Below are 23,601 nucleotides of genomic sequence, written 5' to 3'. Positions count from 1 at the left end.
AAAAATATCTACTAGAAACACAAAACTGATATAAGCATTTTGTTCATTTTGACAAATGTTTTCCACTAAAATATGAGTATATATCTAATGAGGAAGATGCTATGAAACCTTTTCAAATAATACTGATTAAGTTCATAATTACTACAGAAAAGAACCTCGGTACTAAAACAAAACAAAAACACAGGAAAATAGCAAACAACATTCACTGTCTAATAGCTTAGAGAGGCTAATTAATGAACATAACTGAAAACTGTCATGAAAAGCGTCTCGGTGGGGGCGTCTCGGTGGCTCAGTCCATTAAGCGTTTGACTTCATTCAGCTCAGGTCATGATCCTGAGCACCCAGCTCCCTGCTCAGTGGGGAGTCTGCTTGTCCCCCTGCTCATGCTCTCTGTCTCTCAGATAAATAAAAACTTTAAAAAAAGAAAGAAAAGAAAAAGAGTTTAATGAAGTAATTTGCTGGATTCTACTGAGAATCATCTAAATAATGTTAAACTAGATTATTTCTAGTGTCATTCAAAAACACCTTAAAATACTGAAGAGGTTTCAGGTGACTCAAGTACTTAAGCCCAATAATGGTTGTTGATTTAAGACCAATAGTTACAAAGCCTTTTATTCCTTGGGAGTGGCTAATATTTTATCCATTATCAAAGTTTGTCACCCAAGCATAATTTTATTATTTAAATGGACACAGTCCAGCCCTTCAAATGTCTATACACAAAAATGATACAAAAAAGTGTTTTTGCAACTTTGGGGGCCCGTGGATTGAATTTTGTTTATGAAACTTTACTTCAGTCATTATTTAAAAAAAAAAAAAAAGTTTTTTAAAAACCAAGTACAGTTTTGAGATCTTGAATTTAAATTCCCTAAGGTCTCAGGTTTTGTCAATTTATTTGAAAGATTTTTTTTTTTTTTTTTTTGACAGAGCAAGAAAACACACAAGCAGGGGTAGCTGCAAGCAGAGGGAGAAGTAGGTCCCCACTGAGCAGGGAACCCAACGTAGGGCTCGATCCCAGGACCCTAGAATCACAACCTGAGCCCAAGGCAGATGCTTAACAACTGAGCCACCCAGGCAAGCGCTCCTTGTCATTTTATTTCAAAAAGGTTTTCAGAGTATTATATACCTGGGGAAATGCATTCCTATTAGTCTACTATTTTTCTTTACATTCTACCAATTCTTTACATTCTATCGAGAACGACAGTTTTGTTACCTGGTCATACTCCAAGGCTCCTGGGTAGAGTGGCCATCCAAGGAATAACTCTGCAATCACACATCCCAATGACCACATGTCTATGGCTTCACAAAACGGCAACCCCAAAATAATCTCTGGAGCTCTGAAATTTAAAAAAAAAAAAGTGATTTTTCCTTTAAAATTATCTTATTTCATTGGCATTCTAAGAAAAGCTAGTAAAATGACAGAGTAGTCATCTTCTATTTATAGTAACTCTTCACTTTTCAGAATTCCTTGAAGCCTAGACATAATATTGAATTAAGCTTACAAGGGTACAATGAGTACGACCATTACTAGGATAAAATCTCTATACTTAACCTTAACAGAGAATTTTATTAACATATTACAAAAAGGAAAAAGCACAGATCTTGTTTTTGAGACTATAACAGATTAGAAATAATACCCTAGAAAGAGAACTGGCAAACTATAAAATACACGCACCGTTGACATCAACAGAACTGAAAACCAGACATTGATAAGAGCAAACAAAACAAGCCCTAAGGCTAAAAGTGGATGTAGACCTGGGTATTACTTCAGAAAAAAAAAATATTCACAAAAACAGGACTGTTAGTCATCAAGAGATACAAGACCAAGTGCAATGCATTCTGCTTTAAAGGGCAGAAAAAATACAAGGCATCAAAATAGCCAGAAAGTTTTTTAGCATTTGAAGAGCTCCAATTACTTGGGAAATATATTCCATGAAAAATATCATGCCCAGATAAATTGTGCTACTTCATATAACCTTCCATGAGAAAATTAAGATTCTGAGAGGCCTCACATACAGCTATGTAATTCCGAAGTGAGTCATAAAATCATAGATACCCTAAACAATCTCAAATTTAAGAGAAGTTATAAGATCAATACAATGAATGGGTTTTTTTCATGAACCACTGGAGAGTAATTTGCCAAGTAACTATACACTTTGTATTTCCTACAAAAAGAATATTCCCCCATATAACCACAATACAATCATCAAAATCAGGAAATGAACACCGATACATCTCTACCATCTAAGCCTCAGACTCCCAAGTTTGGCCAATTATACTAATAATGAATGTCCTTCACAGCAAAAGGGTCCAATTCAAAACCATGCATCACATTCACTTGTCATATCTTTTAGAGTAAGTTCCTCAAGTCTTTCCTTGATTTCTATGACCTTGGCACAAGCTTTTACAGGCCAGTTCTTTGTAGAATGTCTCTCAGTGTGGGTTTGCCTGCTGTTTCCTCATAATTAGGTCCAGGTTATAAATCTTTTGGGAGGAGTATGACCAGGAGTATGACAGATGCTTTCTTCTCATGATGTGGTCAGGTGGCATTCAATTTTGATTTATTGCAGTACTGACAATGTTCACTTTGATTATTTAACATGGTATCTGCTAGATTTTTTTTTTTTTTTTTTTTTGGCTAGGTATTTCCACTACTAAGTTCTTTCTTTTCCCTCTGTAATTAAATATTTTGTAGGATTTCAATTTGAGAATATATGTGTAAGCCATTCCTTATCAAATTTTTAATTTCTTCATTTATTTGCCTATGTGAGTATAAATGAATAGAATCCTATTTTAGTCAATGAGTTATAATCCATTACTGTAATTATCTACTTTGATACTCTGATTTTCCCAACTTGACCAGTTACAACTCCCTCAACAAGCTATGGGTCCTCATCAGTACCGGGATGGCACTGTTCCCAGGCTCTCTCAGTATACATATTGTATACGGTTAGACAAAATAAGGCTTCTTTCTACTAATTTAACTGAGACTGCTGACTGTCATTATCTCCAAAAGCAGTGGTTCTCAATCTTGGCTGCACATTATAATCACTTGGTCCTGGCCACACTCCATACCAATTAAATCAGAAACTCTGGGCGAGAGACTTGGGAATTTATTTTTGTAAAGCTCCCAGGGTGGTTCCAATACATGGCCAAAGTTGAAAACCAAAGCCCTAGGCTCAAGTGGTTAGATGAATAGGAAAACTGCTCCATCTTCTCCCTATAGCTCTTCTGATCAGAGTAAGTTCAAGGGATAATAAATAAGGTGGGGTTTTTTTTGTTTTGTTGTTGTTACTACTGATTTAGGTTCTGTCCAGTGAGTCCTCCCCTGGACATCTCTGCCATAATTAATACTTAAAGTTCAACAGCCTTTTAATCCACAAGCATTTGTTAAAATCAAATGTGTGCTTTGGAGCATAAAAGATCTTAAAACATAGTTCTATTCTTTTGACAAAACACTTGGTGTTAGTATAGATGTATACATGTGAATTATATTGATAGAACTAACTGCTAAATTGCATAGAAAGAGAAGAAAAAACAACTTACACTGAGTTATCATTCTTACATATTCATAAAAGTGTACAAAAGAAGACAGAGACCATCTTTTCCTTTTTTGTTCACTATGGTATACATAGAAGCTAGCAGAGAATATGCACTCAGTAAACATTTCTCAAATAAATCATTCCTATAGAGGTTGGGTCACACAAAGGAAAGCATCAGAGTTTTTGAAATACAGATTGGAACTAAGCCTTGAGGAACATAAGTCTAGGCAGAAAGAAAGAGAAATGGCCACAAGAGTTAATAAACAGTATGTATTAACCATACTAAAAAAGATTCAAAGCAAAAAGTTTCAAAAATATGAAGTAAAAAGGGATTCCCTAGTGATATTTAATCATGTACTAATTTGAATTCTGAAGAATCATTAACACTAAGAGATCTATAGCCGTGTAAGAGTTCTATGATAATTTTGAAATACTCACTATGAAAAGTTATGAGGTTTGAAATGGACTACTGGAAACTTCAATGTCATATTTGGCAATGAAAGAAAAGTAACAGAATGATAGTGCCTAGGCTAGACAATTTAAAGAGACTGGAATTATTTGATACCTGATTAACAATGAGAAAGGAGTTCTGTCAAATAGACAAAGAACAATGAATTCCTTCTGCCATTTGCTGCCACTTAATGATGGTGACAAGAATGTGGAGACATCTTTTCAAAATCTTGACCAGGAACTACATAAAGCCACTTCAAGCATAAAACTGGAGATACAAAAGTTATACTCAAGGAAGCAAACTCAAATTTCTCATTCTAAAATATGAAAGAATTTTAACTGCAAGTTTTACACAAATTCATTGTGTATTTTACTGCATCAGCTAGGGTCTTTAAAAAGCAGATTCAATACCATTCACATGCACATTCCTTTCATTCCTTTAAATGCTGCGATCCCTGATGGCTAATGATGATGAACATTTTTCATGTGTCTGTTGGCCACTTGTATGTCCTCTTTGGAGAGTTGTCTGTTCGTGTCTTCTGCCTATTTTTTGACGTGATTATCTGCTTTTTGAGTGTAGAGTTTGAGGAGTTCTTTATATATCTTGGATATCAGCCCTTTGTCTGTAGTGTCATTTGTGAATATCTTCTCCCATTCTGTGACTTGCCTCTTTGTTTTGTTGACTGTTTCCTTTGCTGTGCAGAAGCTTTTGATCTTGATGAAGTCCCAAAAGTTCATTTTCGCTTTTGGGTTTCCTTTGCCTTTGGAGCCATGTCTTGAAAGTTGCTGTGGCCAATGTCAAAGAGGTTGCTGCCTGTGTTCTCCTCTAGGATTCTGATGGATTCCTGCCTCACACTGAGGTCTTTTATCCATTTTGAGTTTATCTTTGTGTATGGTGTAAGAGAATGGTCAAGTTTCATTCTTCTGAGATACCACCTTACACCAGTTGGAATGGACAAAATTAAGACAGTAAACAAGTGTTGGAGAGGGTATTGTGAAAGGATAACCCTCTTACAATGTTGGTGGGAATGCAAGTTGGTGCAGCCACTTTGGAAAACAGTGTGGAGATTCCTTAAGAAATGAAAAATAGAGCTACTCTCTGACCCTACAATTACACTACTGGGTATTTACCCTAAAGATACAGATGTAGTGGGAAAAAAATGTTTATAGCAGCAATGGCCACAGTTGCCAAACTGTGGAGAGGGCCAAGATGCCCTTCAACAGACAAATGGACAAAGAAGATATGGTCCATATATACAATGGAATATTATGCCTCCATCAAAAAGGATGAATATGTAATTTTTGTATCAACATGGACAGGACTGGAGGAGATTATGCTGAGTGAAATAAGTCAAGCAGAGAGAGTTAAGTATCATATGGTTTCACTTACTTGTAAAGCATAAGGCATAACATGGAGGACTTTGGGAGAAGGAGAGAAGAAGTGAGTTGGAGGAAATCGGAGAGGAAGACAAACCATGAGAGACTGTGGACTCTGAGAAACAAACTCAGGATTTTGGAGGGGAGGGAGGTGGGGGGTTGGTTGAGCCTGGTGGTGAGTATTAAGGAGGGCATGTACTGCATGGAGCACTGAGTGTGGTGCATAAACAATGAATCTTGGAACAGTGAAAAAATAAAATAAATTTTTTAAAAAAAGCAGATTCGATGTGCAAAAAGCATCTTGGGGAAGGTAGGGAGAGGAGGCAGGACCAGGTGAAGACAGCCCTCAAGCCCTCACATCCCGAGCAGTTCTGACATGTGCAAAGAAGAGAAGCAAAGGGAGAGGTGGAGAGAGAACCTCCCACTACAGCGCCCTTAGGAGACAGAACCCCTAAGGAAAAAAATCACCTGCTGGAGGAGCTCCCCATCAAGCAAGAGGAGTCCAGCTCTAGTACCTCTACTGTGTTTGGTCACTGGCTAGAAAGGCCGGGATGCATATCTGAAGGTGCAACAGCTGGAGACTCTCGGTCAACTGCACTCCCCACGAGAGGGCCTTGTGAAGGAGCAGCTGAGTGACACAATTCTGTGCCTGCCACAACTATCCTCCCCAAAACTTTTGTATTTTATTTTCAAATACATATATATCATACAGAAAAGGCAACAAATTTCCTCACCACGTCCCATTTAAATGTGCCCCAACTCTCTCCAGTCTACCCTAGCACACCACAGATATTACCATTTTCTATGCAGATCAATGTAAAAGATTGGAAAACGATACTGTCAAGCATTCACAACCTAGATGAAGTTGCCAGAGATGCTCGAGCTCTACCAGCCAGTCTCACAATAAACTTAAAGCAAGCTTAGTTTTCTGGTTATATTTTAATTGGCTCTCAAATTCTTCCCCTGGGCTAACTATCCTTTTGTAAAAATGATGGTAACAGTGATTCTAATCTGTGGACCATTCTTTAAAAAAAACTTCTGTCCTACTGCTGAAGGAAATTGTTCCACTTCTTTTTTCATCTTTCCTAACTTTCTTCTGAGCACCTATAATGTGGCAGTGCTAGGGACAAAACAGGGAACAGACATCACTTGTACTTTCAGAGACTAGGCAAGGCACACATTAAACATGTCTACTGAATGGAGAGTCTAACAAAACCTCTTGTTTACCACTCTATAAAGACTCACACTTAGAAGTGTCAAACCCACAAACTAAAAAAATTAGGCCATATGGTAAAAAAGGCAATCTATATCTAAAATGCTATGTTTCTTCTTCTTATTATTATTTTTTGTCATATGCTTTTAATCAAATTTATCAATATTCATTAAGAATAAATCCTTTCTACTCTTCTGAAACTTTGAAACATTAATATAAAATATAGAGTTAAAGTGGGTAAGATGAAAACAAAAAATTTTTTAACTCTGTAAACTGATCTCTGGGGACTTTGGCCAGAGTAGAAGAGAATGTTGGCAGTCAATGCTTTAAATAAGAACACAGTGAAATACTGTCATTCAGAAAAAAAGATAACTATTAGTGGAACATTTTATTTGCTTTACCTTATCTTTATTTACGTTTGTAATTTGAAAATTCAATTACGGGCAGAAGAAACCCAGGAAAAAGGATATCTCACTTCAGGAACTCAGAATGTCTAGATCTAGGAATAATTACCTTTTTTTTTAGTGGCGGGAGCAGACGGAGAGGGAAAGAGAGAATCTCGAGCAGATTCCCTCCTAAGCAGGGAACCACATGTGGGGTTCAATCTCACAACCTTAAGATCAAGAAGACCTGGGCCGAAATCAAGAGTCACATACTCAACCAACTAAGCCACACAGGTGCCCTAACATTCTTTTTTTTAACGATTTTATTTATTTTGTTGACAGAGAGAGACACAGTGAGAGAGGGAATACAAGCAGAGGGAGTGGGAGAGGGTGAAGAAGCTCCCTGCAGAGCTGGGGATCCCAGGACCCTGGGATCATGACCTGAGTCGAAGGCAGTCGCTTAACAACTGAGCCACCCAGGCGTGCCTAACAATTACATTTCCATAAAAGAGATGCCTTGGATCATCACTGCAAATGCCATTAAACTATGAACTCATATGACGATTTCATGGACACCAAGAAAACGTTGATCATATTCCTAAACTTACAGAGAGTGAGTTTTCTTTTTGACGTAAAGATATTATAATGGTCAGGCCAGTGTGAATATCTACTCTGCCTAACAACTTTACTTCTCATTAAACTTAATCAATTAGCATAATGCTAACAACACTTCAGCTCCTGGTAAGTCTACTGGCAGAACCACCCATGTCTGGTCAATTCTAGAACACTAATCAAATAATTTCTGAAATGCCAAGCTAAGGGCCAGAAGCTGATGGTTCTGGCAGATTGTATCACTAAGACTGAGAGGTACAGTCATTCAGGCTTCTCTTGATGATACCTCTATACCAAGTATTTATATACAGGATTCTCTCTGCTTTTGACATTTAAAAAATGCTAGAGAAATGCACCACAAACTTGGAAAAGGTAATAAATGGTAAACTCAATAAAGATAAAAATACTAAAACGACAACAGTCTTTTCTGAAGTAGAAGATGAAGAAGGCATTTTTTAAAAATAACAGTTTTATTAAACTATGGTATGATTCAAAGTTTTTTAGTATAGTCACAGAATTGTGCAACCAAGCCCACAATCAATTTTAGAACAGTTTTATCATCCCAAAAAAGGAAGCCCTATATCCATTAGCATTTACTCTCCAGTCCTCCCAAGCTCCTCCATCCTGGGCCACCACAAATCTACTTTCAGTGTCATTAGAGCTGCCTGTTCTGAACACTTCATACAAATGGAACGGTAGAAAGTGGGGTTTTGTGACTGGCTCCCTCACTTGCACGTCTCTCAGACTGCAGCATGTGCCAGCACGTCACCCCTTTTCCTTCTGCACAGTATCCCCCCGCAGGGATATTCCAGGTCTACTCAGCCACTCATCAAGTGATGGACTTGGAATTTCTTCCTCTTCTTTTGGCTATTATGAAAACTATGAAGTGAAGGGAGAGAGGCCATCTATCAGCTCACCATGCTGCAGAGTTTGTGGAAGGAAGTAGCAGAGAGGCCGCACACCTAAGGCAAGCAAGCACTGCCTCAGACAGGATGAAAATGCCTTTGACAGAACAGAAATCCAAAAGGGAATGGAGAGTATCAGTGTTAAAAGAAATACTGATTTTTCGACTTTGTTCAATGCTGCTCTTTCTGACAGAGTTCATCCTGTGCTACCCCTTTTCAGACACCTCAGGCACTGAAAGAACCTCCCGCCTATACACTGGCGAGCCATCATACAAGAGCGTGGTCCACAGGTGCAATTCCCTTCAGGTAAGTTTCATGAGAATGTCATGTTATGCTGGTACTAAAAAACTGCGGCTCTAGGCTCAAAAGCTCTGGGAAGACAAATTCTGGAGTCTGGTAAGGGGGCGCTGATTTCAAGCAATGAAAATCATTAAAGAGAGCTATATGTTTAACACTCAAGAGCAGGCACCAAGCTCTCCCTCCAACAGCAAGTAATTCACCTGAGCCTTCGTATTTTCATTTTCTAAAACATGGGGTTCTATCAACCCTATGTTTTCCAAAGATTATATAAAGGACAAATCTTCTACCTATAAAAGCATGAGCATAAGAAGTAAAACAGTATATACATTCCCTAATTTATTCATCTTCCCACTGTCCGAATTCACACCTCCTCTCTTCTCAAGCCACCACCTCCTCCCCAACCTCATTCCGGACTGTGGTCCTTGCATCCTACTTTACTGAAAAAAAAAAAAAAAAAAAGACAGAATTTGAAAGAAACTTCCACCTTCTCATCACCACATCTACTAGCCCACTTGCATCTGTCAGTGCTTCTATCTAAGGCATCCAGGCTTACTTACTGAAGTATTATCACTCCACCAATTTCCCTCTCTCTCTCTCCCCCTAGTCCTCCCTCCATCTTTCTCTAGAACCATCTTGCTTATACCCTGTCCAGACATCACCCCTTTCTTTTCTCCCCCTTATGCCTTGAAAACACTGTTTAGAAAGGCTGCCTCAAATTCTGCCTTGTATTGAATTTACTCTAATCAGGCTTTCATTACCCCACCATTCCACCAAAATAGCTCTTGTCAAGGTCAACATCAGCTACGGCGTTGCCACATCCTCGATTTACTGGACTTGCAGCATCTGATACAGCTGATTATGCATGCTTTCCTGCTTTAAACACTGTCTGCATCTGTCTTCCACAACACCACTCTATGCTCTCCCCCTTACCTCACTAGCACTCCCCTCTCAGATTTCTTTCTAGTTCCATCTCTTTTCCACAACATTTAAATTCTGGAGGCTCAGTCTTCAGATATCCATCTTCTCTATCTATATTCACTTCCATTAGGTCATCTCATCCAATCACAGAGTTTTAAATAATAGCATGTCTATTCTTAAGACTCTCAAATATGTATCTCCAACCCAGACCTCTCTCTTTACCTCCAGACCTAGTTATTTGTCTATTCAACATCCCTTCTTGAGTGTCTATTAGATATTGCAAACTAAACACGTTCAAAAAGAACTCCTAATTTTCCCAATCCACTCCTTCTCCATCTCAGGAAATGACAACTCTATCCTTAGTTTCTCAGGCTCATAACATGCACAAATCAAATTTGACTCTCCTCTTTCGATAACTTCCCACATCTATCACCAGATCCTCCATCCTCAAAATAGATCCAGAATCTGACCATTTTGCTCCATCTTTACTGCTACCACCCCAACCCAAGCCACCATCACCTCTCATTTGGATAACTGCAAAAGCTTCCTAATTGTTCTTGTTTATGCCATTGTCCTCTACCATCTATTCTCAATTTTGCAGCCTAAGTGGTCCATTTAAAACACAAGTTGGACACATCATTCTTCTCTTCAGAATCCCCCAACAGCTTCCTATCTGATAGTAAAGCCAATTCCTTACAATGGCCTACAAGGTCACACACAAATCAGGTCTTAGCTTCATCTAATATTTCCTATCACTGTCCTACTTGCTTGCTCTGATCCACCCACACTAGCTTCCTTACTGTTTCTAACCGCAGTTTTTGCCTCAAAACCTTTGTGCCAGGGTGCCTAGGTGGCTCAGTCGTTGGGCATCTACCTTCAGCTCCGGTTGTGATCCCAGAGTCCTTGGAATCAAGCCCCGAGTTGGGCTCCCTGCTCAGTGGGGAGCCTGCTTCTCCCTCTCCCACTCCCCCTGCTTGTGTTCCCTCTCTCACTGTGTCTCTGTCAAATGAATAAATGAAAATCTTTAAAACAAGAACAACACAAAAACAAAAAAACACCTCTGTGGTTATCTAGGCAAATATTCCAAGCAGAGGGAATAGCACAACTTAACCTCTCTACTCTTACTTTGTGTTTCTGCTCAAGGACCATCTTATTAGAAAGGCCCTCACTGACCACATTAAATAAAAAAATAAGCCCCTGCCAACACATAAACTCACCTCCCCTCCTTTATCTTGCTTTAAAGTTCTCCGTAGCACTTGTCACCAACTAATATATATGTTTTCTTATTGTCTATTTTCCTTTCCCCACTAGAATATAAATTCCATGAGGGCAGAAATTTTTTTTTTAATTAATGTCTATACCCAATGTGGGCCTCAAACCCATGACCCTGAGACAAGAGTTGCTTGCTCTACTGATTCAGCCAGCCAACTGCCCCAAGGATAGGAACTCTACTTAATTTTCTCAATGCTATACTCCCAGCACTGAGAAAAATGCCTGGCACAGAGTAGGCACTCGATCATTATTTGTTCAAAGAACTGATCACTGAAGGGAGCTATTAGCATACATTCATTAATTTGAAACTAAGAATATTTTTGTTACATCAAATACATGAACCAAACAGGTATTAAAAGAGACTTTTACATGCCAGCCACTCTGCATTAGGGACAGCTAAAATGTTTTGACTATTGCGGGGGGTGGAGGGGTGGGAACAACCACCATTTACTGAGCTCTAACAATGGGCCAGGCATCATGGAAATAACTTTTGATGCATTATCTCATTTAAAGAAGTGTTCTGAAAAACAGATTTCTGCATTGTTCTTCTGCTCTAAGATAAAAAATGCTGGTAAACAAAATGTTCTACGTAAAACAGAAGAAGCCCTCAGTTGAGTGCAGCCGGCCCACAGCATCATGAGAAATAATAAATCATTGTTTTTGAAGCAACTAAGTCTGGAGTTGCCACACAGCAACAGACAACTGATACACTGCCCCAAGTTACCCAGAAAGTGACAGAACTAAAGATTTCAAATGCCTGATTCCAAAAGCCTTTCTCAATACCATACACCCTCAAATTATAAAACCTTATGACTAAAAGAAACACAGAAAAGTCAAATAGGAAAACTGGAAATTAACACCAAAGTCATTTTAGCAATTCAATTAAAGTTATGCTCTAGTTTTATTTCCCAAAGAATAGGAAAATACTTACTGATCTATGTCTTCTAATAGTTACATAACATGAGAAAACATCTGTTACATGCTTTTTTCATTAATTGGTCTTTAGCTTTTTAGGACAATTAAAAAAAAAAAGACCTTGCTGCCATTTTTTAAACTAACTTTTCATTCTGTAGAATTCCTTTAGCAAATATATAATAACACCAATGACATCAAACAGTTATATAAAGAACACTATGAACACAATGCTCTAAGTGCTTTGTAAGTATTAACCCATTTGATAGCCCTGCTAATCCTTTTCATAGATAAACAAACACTAGGATAAGTAATTTGCCCAGGGGTCACAGAGTTAGTACAAGGTACAGCTGGGATTCAAAGCCATGTTTTATGACTTCAGAATCCACATTTTAACTACTACACTTTAACATAAATAATTCCTAAGGATTACTGAACTATCACACTTTGGCTTACTGGAAGTTCTCCCACTCAGATGCTATACTTATCATTGAAAGTGTTCTTCTTTTCTCTTTAAACATATCACCTTTGATTTTAAGACTAACCAGAAATGTGAAATATAAATACACTTATGTAAAAGAACTTCGATGACATTTTACTCCTTTTCCTGATTTTTAAGCATTTACTCATCTTAACCATAAATAATCTTTCACATTAAATACACAGTCATCTGCTAGATGCATCTTAGTTAAAATAAGGCTCTTACTTTGGCAGATACTGTGTTCCCAAAGATGACTGCAATATCCTTTTACAGAAACAATTAGGAAATGAGCTCAACACTGGATCTGACCATCTACTCGTTAAGTACCAATTCAACATCACGCACTCAATAAATTCTTACATGTCAAAGCCCTGTACCTAGCAAAAGACAGCAAAGACCTAAAGTGGTTATAAAAGGCAAGCATCGGTAAATAAATGTGCGTTTGTACAGACCCAATCAATCTAGGAAAAGATACACACTCAAGTTTTACCGGCAATTAACTCTGAGGAATCAACCTCACAGGGGAGAGGGAAAAGCATACATCTCCGTGACACTTTTTTTAAAAAAGATTTTATTTATTTATTTATTTATTTATTTATTTATTTGAGAGAAAGGGCATGTGCGCAAGAGAAGGAGCAGAGGGAGAGGAAGAGAATCTCAAGCAAGCCCTGCTCTGAGTTCAGGAGCCCAAGGTGGGGCCCAACCTCAACACCCTGATCATGACCTGAACTGAAATCAAGTGGTGGAGGCTCAACCGACTGAACCAAGCAGGCGCCCCTCACAATGTTTGTTTCTAAAAGAAGCACTTCATAATATACAATAAAAAAACTCATATAAAAAAAAATTGTCAGTCACCTGGCCGTTATAGGAATTTCACGTTTCTAATGTTACCACCAAATTAGACCATATAATCGGTGTTAAGTGAACCTTGTTTCCTTTTATTACAGGGAACACTCTTCTAATGAGAGTCTCTGAGGTGGGAATACACCAGCTCTGGAATGACAGCACTGAGGTGCATCTCAGAGCCTCCCTGTCTGTAGGGAAGACTGAGAGAGGTTCTTGTAAGCACAACAGGGGACTTACACTGAAGACCTCTAACGATCCCTCCGAGTCATAATGCTACTAAAATTTATGAAACTATCAAAGAACATTTCTACAACTGAAACTTTAACAGAAGGATGACTATTAAAATATACTAGTGAGTTGATTTCCAGCTAGAGCAGCACTTTTTTCAAAGTCCTGCAGTATGGTGCTTTTTAAAAACAACCAACAAAAAAACCTCAGTGCTCTGAGAAAGGCAAATAAATTTCCAAAGAGGCAATCAACCACTTTTAGAAATATTTTTTTTTTTGAGTTATGTTCTTAACATGATAAAAAATTTGTTGCTGTAGGCAGTAACATCACTACAGAATACTAGATAATCACAATGTCTGCTTTTATGACTAGAACAGCAAACTATTCAATAACATGTTGAAGTGTAATCATAGTACACACTCTTAGAATAGATACTCATTCAAATGTAGCTTAAGTCGTGGGCTAAAAATATCTCAATTAAAAATATCCTTATTGCAAGGCCACTTAATCTTTTAAGTACGCAGGACAATGATCCAGGTCAAAGCATCCAGTACAAAGAATAGCAATAATAGTAACTTCAAAACCTGAAATGTGAAACCTGAGAGGTAGAAGATAGGAGAGGGCAAACACTTAATATTCATCACCAATATGCCAAGTGGGCTTAGGGTCCAATGTCCAAAAAGATGGATACATCAATAATTTGCATATCTATGACTGATCAACAGATGGTATTTTGGAAAGATAGGCAGGGTTCAAAAACATATTCCATTTACAGACAGTATATCTTTCATGTTTTATCTACCAAGACTAGTTGCAAGATAACCAAGAAGCCTCATGATACGGAAGAGAAAATATTATTAACATATATCAAGAGAGAGAAGCAAAGGAGCTGAATTGGGAGGGGAATATGAAAAATATCTGTAAAAAATAAAAGAAAAACATAACTGAGTTTGAGTGTCTGTTCTTAATATGTTTGGTTACATGCTACTGGATATAAAAATCAATATGTAAACATCTATATATACAAACTATATTATTAAAATCTTATATTTGCATTGCATTTTATTTTATAACCTGTTCAAATATTTTATTCTGAGGTAACAAAATAAATGTTGTTATTCCTATTCTACAGGTGATTAGGAGAAAAGTAAAACACAATCCAAGATTTTCTAAATTTAACTATGAGATATATTTAAAATTATAATGCATCATCAGTAAGTGCCAATAGAAGCTCAATCTATAAGGTGTATTTAAATCAGACAACAAAAAATATTTAATTGCAATAAATGATTCAATTTTTTAAAAGATTTTATTCATTTATCTGACAGAGAGCATGTGAGCACAAACAGGGGGAGCAACAGAGGGAGAGGGAGAAGCAGGCTCCCCACTAAGCAGGGAGCCCGACTCAGGGCTCAATCCCAGTATCCTGGGGTCATGAGCCAAGCAGAAAGCAGACATTTAATCAAATGAGCCACCCGGGAGCCCCTAATGATTCAATTTTATAACTTCATAAGAATTACTGAAAATGACAAAAAATGTTTATTGAACTTTTATCAGGAGTCAGTCTATGCTACATGTATTCTGCTCATTATCTCATTAAATTCTAATAAAACCCTCTGAGGTAGGTATTGTATTATCCCATTTTAGAAATGAGGGACCCCAAGTACAGAAGCAACTTTTCAAGGTCTCTGTGGGTGGTAGGGCTTGTAACCAAACCCTGAGTCTGAGTGAGAGTCCAAGTTACTCAACACCACATAGATAAATCATCTTTATTTTATGAACTATTGCAAATATATTATTTAATCATAAAACTGTATTTCTACACTTTAATAAGCAAGTAGAAGGTTAGGCATTGATTCATCAGATCTTATACAATCTGGTGGCACTTTGGAACATACCATTTCTTTCTTTATTTTTTTTAAGATTTAGCTGAGCCACCTAGGTGCCCCTGGAGCATACCACCTCTTAAAGGCCAGTAATCTTTTAACAGTTAGACAAATAAAGTACTTCCCCCTTACCCATGAGGATTATATTCTAATACCCTCAGTGGATGCCTGAAACCACGGACAGTACCAAACCCTAAACACAAACACATATACACACACACAGTATATTTGCATATATACCTGTTTTTGCCTATACATACATACCTATGATAAAGCTTAATTTATAAATTGGACACAGTAAGAGATTAATAATAATAGAATAATTATAACAATATACTATAATAAAAGTTAAGTCAATACAGTCTCTTTCTCTCTCTCAGTATCTTATTGTACCATGCTCACCCTTCTTCTTGTGATGATGTGAGATGATAAAATGCCCATGTGATGTGATGAAGTGAAGAGAAGGATGCAGGCATTGTAATGTATTGACCCTCTGACACTAAGTCAGGAGTAGGATCATTTCCTGCCAGACCACAGAAACAGCGAAAAGCAAAACCATAGATAAGGGGTGAACTACTGAATATTACCATTTTTACATGCTTTTTTTCCCCTTGGACGTTGACATACTTTTAGACTCATAAAAAAGTTGCAAAATAATGCAAAGAATTCTTCAATCAGATTCCCTAAATGTTAATATTTTCCCACGACTGTATTATCCGCTTATATATACACACACACAAATACAATTTTCCTGAATTATCTAAGAGTTAAGTTGCAGACACTGTACCCCTTTACCTCTAAATACTACATTGTGTACTCCTTAAAAAGAAGGACAGTCTCTTATATAACTACAATATATTTATAAAAATCAGGAAATTAATATTGATACATACTATTACTCAGATTTTGCCAACTATCCCAATAATGCCTTCCTTTATATCAAACAAAATTAAAAAAAAAAAAAAAATCCCAGACCTATGTCTCTTTAGTTTCATTTATCTGAAATAGTTCCTCAATATTTTTGTGGTTTAATGATACCATCATTTTTTAATACAGGCCAGTTATTTTCTAGAATGTCCCTCAATTTGTTTATTTAATGCTTCCTCACAAAGTTTACACTACTTTCAGCAGAAATACTACAGGAGTGATGCTATTTTACACTTTATTTTTAAAAGCATGTATTTAGAAAACATATTATCGTCCGTTTTTTCAAGGAATAATATCAATACTTCTCAGAACAGATTGCTATGTGCTAGTATAATTAAGTAACTGCAGACTTTGTAATAGTAACTAACAGAGAACAGAATTCAAATCCCAGCTCTGGTAGTTACTTAACAAAACTCCAGGCCTTAGGCAAGTTACAAATGTTACTGCCAGTTCAACTTATTCATTTGCAAATGAGCGATATACTTGCCTTTCCAGATTATTGTGACAATAAAACCAAGTAAAGTACTTGGCACATAATATCCCTTCCCTCCAAAAGCATCTAAAATTGACTGCTTGAGTGATTTCCCCAAGGTCACAGGGCCAATAAATGGTGGTGCCAAAACAGAAACTTGGGTTTAACCTTTAAATCTCATAAGAAATAAAATGTGCCTTCTACAGGCAGTCCTGTTAATACGTGTCTTATCTTCTCTATTAAGAAGAACATAAGGTCTTAAATATCAGGAGCTACCTCTTGCTTGGTTTTATACCTCATACAGCCCCTGACAGAGTATTTTATAAACAGAAATCACTCCTTAAAGAAGTACAATAAACACAAAATATTCAATTAGACACAATGCTTCCTCCAAATACATTCCATTTTAATATACATTTTAAATTCTCAGATATTTCATAATCTACAAACCCAACTACATTAAGCACTGTCTATACCGGAACAATAGAATTTAAGGAATATGAAAATATGAAACACCCACACATACTTATTTTCCCCTACATACCTAACTACCAGAACCATCAACCCCAACAAATAAAAATTCCAAAGAACTGCCAGAAATCATTAAGACGTTTTCAACTATACTGAGTTATATTCTAGCTAACAAAAGAAAATGGAAGGGTACTACTTAGCTACTATCAGATTAATATCCCCGGGGAAAACAACTACAAAAATTGGCTGAACACACACACACAGAGAGAGAGAGAGAGAGAGAGAGAACAGCTGTGTATAATGGCTTTTGGGTGACAGTTATGTGTCTGTGTAGGTTCATCAATTGTAATAAATTTACTGATGTGCCTGAGGTACAGGAGTGTTCATAATGGGAAAGGTTGTATGTATGTGAAAGTAGGCTATGGGAACCCTGTGTTTTCTGCTCAATTTTGCTGTGAACCTAAAATAGCTCTAAGAAATGAAGTCTACTAAAAAAAAAAAAGGTTGTGTGAAGTCACCAGAGAGCAGACAAGACAGCTAGGACTTAAGGGACCAAAATCCCAGAGCAAAGAAATTTATTAAAGTTGACCTTACATTTCTTTGAGGTAATCACCAATTGACAGTGAGACATGGGGAGAAGGGGGAAAAGAAAACAGTGACCTAAATTTAGCCTACAGTTATTCCACTGGGCTGGGAAAACAGTACCTGGAATTCAGAACCTGCCAAGGAAGAGGGGCCTGGGTGAATAGTCCAGGCTTTTCAAATGAAACTATAAAGGGCTATACCCTAGGAACAAACACCCTATTTCAGCAAACTGAAATAGACAGCCTCACTTGGAATAACATGAGCTTACCTACTCTACCTGGTTTCCAGAATAAAAAAGAACTGTCTCTGAAGGAAGATTTTACCATCCAGAGTCACTACCACAGCACTGACCAACAGAATTTTCTGCAGTGACAGGGCTGGTCACAAGCAGCTACTGAGCACTTGAGATTTGGCTAATGTGAGTAAAGAAATGAATTTTTTAATTTATTTAATTTTAATTAATTTAAATTTAAACCTAAATAGCCATGCGTGACCATACTGAATAGCAAAGCTTAAGAATTTTTCTTACCTAAGACTGAATACTAAAGAAACAAGCAAGCAAGTAAACAAAAAAAGTTACCAGCCTAACAGGAAATAACAATCAAATGTAAAGAAGGAAAAGAAGAAAAAAATTAATAGAAACAGCCTCACAGTTATTGAGCCAGTGAAATTATAACAGGGAGTTTAAAGCAACAATCAAAATGTTCAAGAATGGGGCACCTAGGTGGCTCAGTCATTAAGCGTCTGCCTTCGGCTTAGGTCATGATTCCAGGGTCCTGGGATCAAGTCCCCCATGGGGCTCCCTGCTCAACGGGAAGTCTGCTTCTCCCACTCCCACTCCCCCTGCTTGTGTTCCCTCTCTCTGTGTCTCTCTTTGTCAAATAAATAAAATCTTTTTTTTTAAATGTTCAAAAAAATTTTACCCGAAAACTGAAATTTACTCTTATATTAACAAATTTCTGATTTTAACATATATACAATACACACACACACACACACCACCCACCCACCCACCCAGATACCTGAGTCAACTGCTTACACCAAAGACAAAACCTTAAATACAGCCACAGAAGGGAAAAAAGGACACATCATTATCAAAAGAGCCAATTTTCCATGGAAAAATGGAAGCCAAAATAAAGCTGAATAGTATCTTTAAAGTGCTGAAAGAAAGAAATTCCCAAAGCATACCTGGGGAATATACACTTCAGAAATTAAAATATTTTTCACATAATTGAGACATTCTGAAATTTATCTAGAAATGCAAAGAACTAGAAACAATCCTCTGAAGAACAAGCAGGAGGACTTACACTGTGATACATGTGCAAGAACAGACAAAATAATGAAAGGACAGAACGAGAGTCCAAAGAGAGACCCACACACCTGGTTTATGACAAAGTTGTTACTGCTGTGCAGTGGGATGATAAATGGTGCTCAGCTGAGGGATATCCATGTGGGGGGGGTGTCCCTTAACCCCTACCTCATACTATACACAAAAATGAATTCTAGACAGATGGCAGAGCTAACTAAATGTGAAAGGTAAAATAATAAAGCTTTAAAAAAAAAAAGATTTTATTTATTTATTCATGAGAGAGAGGCAGAGGGAGAAGCAGGCCCTCAATGAGCAGGAAGCCCTATGAGGGACTCGATCCTAGGACCCCAGGATCATGACCTGAGCCAAAGACAAATGCTTAACCATCTGAGCCACCCAGGTGCCCCAACAATAAAACTTTTAAAAGAAAATACAGGAAAACAAACACCTTATTGACCCTAGAATATAAGAAGATTTCTTAAATAGGACACAAATGGTGTTAATCTAAAGGGTTTTAAAAAATGAAAACTACGTTGACCCTTGAACGATGCAGAGGAGTTAGGAGCACCAACCCCCATACAGTCGAAACTTCATATGTAACTTCTAGTTTCCAAAAACTCAACAACTAGTGTTGACCAGGGGCCTTCACAATAACATAAAGAGTTAACAAATATATGTTTTGAGTGTTTCTTATATACAAATAATATATATGTTATATATATGTGTGTACTGTATTCTCATAAATAAATAAAGTAAACCAGAGAAAAGAGAATGTTAAGAAAATCCTAAGGCAGATGGGATTTTAAGTTTAACTCGTGCAGTTCAAACCCATGTTGTTCAAGGGTAAACTATGTATTAAAATGAGACCATGTGTTAAATTAGTCCATGTATTTACCTAAGTCAGCTTTAAGAAAGTGCAAAAGAAAGCCACAGAATGAAGACACTTCTCCAAAAAGTTTCATATTGAGAACATACACTTTAAAAACCACAAATGAGCCAGACTGTCAAACAAACAGAAAATTAGGTAAAAAAAACCTTCACAAAATAGAACATCCAAATAGTCAATAACCTTGCCTTGGTTAGTGGTTACAAGGGTTAGTTCACATTACAATTATGAAGCTGTGAACTTAAAATTTGTGCACTTTATATTATCTTAGACTTTAATAAAATAGTTCCCCCAAAATGGCTGCATTAGCCATTATTAACACAAACTGAGTTACTTCATGAAAGCTCCCAAAGGTTCTGCTCTGAAGAGGAACAGCAGCACATTATACACCATACAGGACACCAGTGGACAACCGGGAGACTCCCAATCCTCCTGCTGCCACTGCATCATTTTCTTTTAAACCATACACCCTTTTTTTTTTTTTAAATAGCTTGTACTTATAAAGCGTATGCAATGTCCCGAGATTGTATTAAGTGCTTTACCTGCATTATGGAGTTTAACCTTCACAAGAAACTTTGAGGTAGCTACTAGCATCATTACTTTACAGATGAGCAAACTGAGGCTCAGAAAGTTAAACAATTTGCTCTATGTAACATATTAAGTGACAGAACTGGAATTATGAAGCTGTAAATACATACAGTAGCATAATTCATTACATTATTTAGCACCAACAGACATAAGTATATTGGTTTGTTTTTTTAATTCTATCCTTCTTTGAAAATACTTTGTATTTAATGCCTCATATGAACCACTAAAGTCTAAGGTCTTTCTGTAAGTCCCAAAAAAGGAATGCTATCACATCATATTTTTGAATACTATAGTGTCTAGCAGCTTGTTACTAATTCAATGACATTAACTCTGGAGGAGTAGTTGCATTAATGAGAAGCAATTTAGAGCAAACAAAATCTTTAGAAGATTCACACACATACATCCTTCATACTACATAGCTTCAATACCATATTACTCAAATATAAATTCTCTCGATGAGTTTACTCCTTTTAAACACTTCTGGAAGTATTTTGTTTGAAAATGACATCCTTCCTGGAGGCATCTGAGTGGCTTGGTTGCTTAAGCATCTGTCTTCAGGTCAGGTCATGATCCCGGGGTCCTGGGATGGAGCCCCAGGTTGGACTCCCTGCTCAGCAGGGAGTCTGCTTCTCCCTCTGCCTTTCCCTCTCCTCTCCCCACTCATGTGTGTGTGCGCTCTCTCCCTCTCTCAAATAAATAAGTAAAACAAATTTTAAAAAACGGGGCACCTGGCTGGCTCAGTGGTTTAAGCCTCTGCCCTCAGCTCAGGTCATGATCTCAGGGTCCTGGGATAGAGCCCCACATCGGGCTCTCTGCTCAGCGGAGAGCCTGCTTCCTCTTCTCTCTCTGCCTGCCTCTCTGCCTACTTGTGATCTCTCTCTGTCAAATAAATAAAAAATAAAATCTTTTTTAAAAATTGTTTAAAAAAAGAAAATGAACATCCCGTTTTCAGGATTTTGACTGACTGACTGCCAAGTTCTGCAACTATGTTTTACCATTTACAAAGAAGCTACGTCCTTAGAGTCAAAGGTTTTTATTACTTTGCTATTATTAAAATCAAATATACCCATATTAATATATGTAAAAATTAAAAGAGTTACTTTATAAATGCTGATATACTAACTCTCATTTAGGTATATTGGATTTCAGTTGCCTCTTCTATAATGTAAGTTAAACTAAATGTCTATGTAAATGTTTCCAACTCCAAAATGATTTGCTTTTATATAACAATATCTTCAATACAAGTATTTTATCACTAGGAACTGCCGGTGATTAATTTAGCCTTGAGGAAGTAAAGAGGGAAAAAACCCCACATTTACAATGCCAGGAAGCATTCTGCTACAACATGAAACATCTCTATACCCAGCAGAGAGTGAACAATCCAAGACTCCTGATACAGGAAAAGAGATATGGGGCTTATGTTACCAAAGTAGATCTGAATCACTTTTTTGATTACTTTGTCAGCTTTTTCCAATTGTACAGAACTATTTCAAGGCCAAAGTCATGCCATACTCTTGATACCACTGCAAACAGGTTTCCAAGAGGTCGTCAGTTTATGAAACATTTGCTAATAACTACACTCTATATCAGGAACTAGGGGGTAAGAAAGCATAAAGTAGTAAAAATGAATTTTCAGGTATTTATGTCTGTGTATAGTTCTGTTGATTTCTTAAACCAATCCATAACACATGTCTAACAAAGCAGGATAAACTGCAAGAGGCAGAGACTATAGGTTAAAAAATGAATTTCTATAAGTCAATTGGAAAAAGACAACTACCATATGATCTCCCTGATATGAGAAAGCAGAGATGCAACATGGGGGGTTTGGAGGGTAGGAAAAGAATAAATGAAACAAGACGGGATCGGGAGGGAGACAAACCGTAAGTGACCCTTAATCTCACAAAACAAAATGAGAGTTGCTGGGGGGAGGGGGGTCGGGAGACAGGGTGGGGCTATGGACATTGGGGAGGGATGTGATATGGTGAGTGCTGTGAAGTGTGTAAACCTGGCGATTCACAGACCTGTACCCCTGGGGATAAAAATACATTATATGTTTATTTAAAAATTTAAAAACTTTTAATTAAAAAAAAAATGAATTTCTAATCTAGCACAGAAGTGTAAACCAAAACAAGGCAGTATGAAATGTGGCAAAATTTACCTGTGAGGCTATTTCAGAGATAAAAATCATTAGGCATTCCACTTTTGGGTATATAACCAAAAAAACTAAAACCAGGGTCTTAAAGACATATATAACAGGGATACAAAAACAAGCCAAAAATTTAAAGTTTCCCACACTAACAGGGAAATGGTTCTTCAATAATCTATTTCTTTCTTTCTCTCTCTCTCTCTCTCTTTTTTTTTTTTTTTGGTAAGAGAGAGCACATTGTAAGAAGGGCAGAGGGAGAGAGAGAATGCAAGGCATGCTCTACCCCCAGCATGAAGCTTGACATGGGGCTCCATCTCACAACCCCAAGCCAAAACCAAGAGCTGGACGCTTAACTGACTGAGCCACCCAGGAACCCCTTAATAATCTCGATATGGTAATATGAGAAGATGAGAAGATGTAGCATCTTTGGGAGAAAGATGAGTTAGTAATATCCAGAGACTGTCCAAGGAGATAACTAAAAACAGAAATTAGGTGTTCAAAGGGAGGTCTGGGCTAGAGGAAGGTATCTGAGAGCTTACCATATTAAACCAACTGAAGTCATGGGACAGAGTAAGATCTCTAAGAGGGAAACATATTGAATGAGTAATGGGTACAGGACTGAACCCAGGAGAAATGTATTTAGAGGTGAGAAAAACAACAAGAAAGTTTGTCAGATAAGTGAAAGAAAAAACTGAGGGTATAACGGTTAAGAACTAACAAAGAAAGTTTCAGTAAAATAAAGCACTAACAGTGCTGAATGATAGAGGTCCAGCCAGATGTAGACTTTAAAAAAGAGAAATCCATCAAATTGGGTGATCAACAAAGAAGTCCCCAGTGTCCTTCAAGAAGGGAGTTTCAGGAAGATGAGGGAAAATCCCTAGAGACACAGCATGGT

The 23,601-nt window shown here is 37.3% G+C and overlaps 1 protein-coding gene across 12 annotated transcripts in view; it reads right to left on the bottom strand.

The window, feature by feature from the left end:
- HIPK3 (homeodomain interacting protein kinase 3) overlaps positions 1 to 23,601 on the bottom strand; it is a 94,573-nt gene that overhangs the window by 25,139 nt on the left and 45,833 nt on the right. For all 12 annotated transcript variants that reach the window (XM_082748889.1, XM_082748898.1, XM_082748893.1 and 9 more), the window contains exon 3: positions 1,211 to 1,334. In XM_082748889.1, coding sequence (XP_082605015.1) covers positions 1,211 to 1,334 — 124 coding nt within the window. The remainder of the gene's footprint in view (positions 1 to 1,210; positions 1,335 to 23,601) is intronic.

Source organism: Mustela nivalis (assembly GCF_964662115.1).
Source record: "Mustela nivalis genome assembly, chromosome: 9".
Taxonomy (NCBI): domain Eukaryota; kingdom Metazoa; phylum Chordata; class Mammalia; order Carnivora; family Mustelidae; genus Mustela; species Mustela nivalis.
The sequence above is the reverse complement of the archived record's forward strand: the minus strand, read 5'-3'. Positions and strand labels throughout refer to the sequence as shown.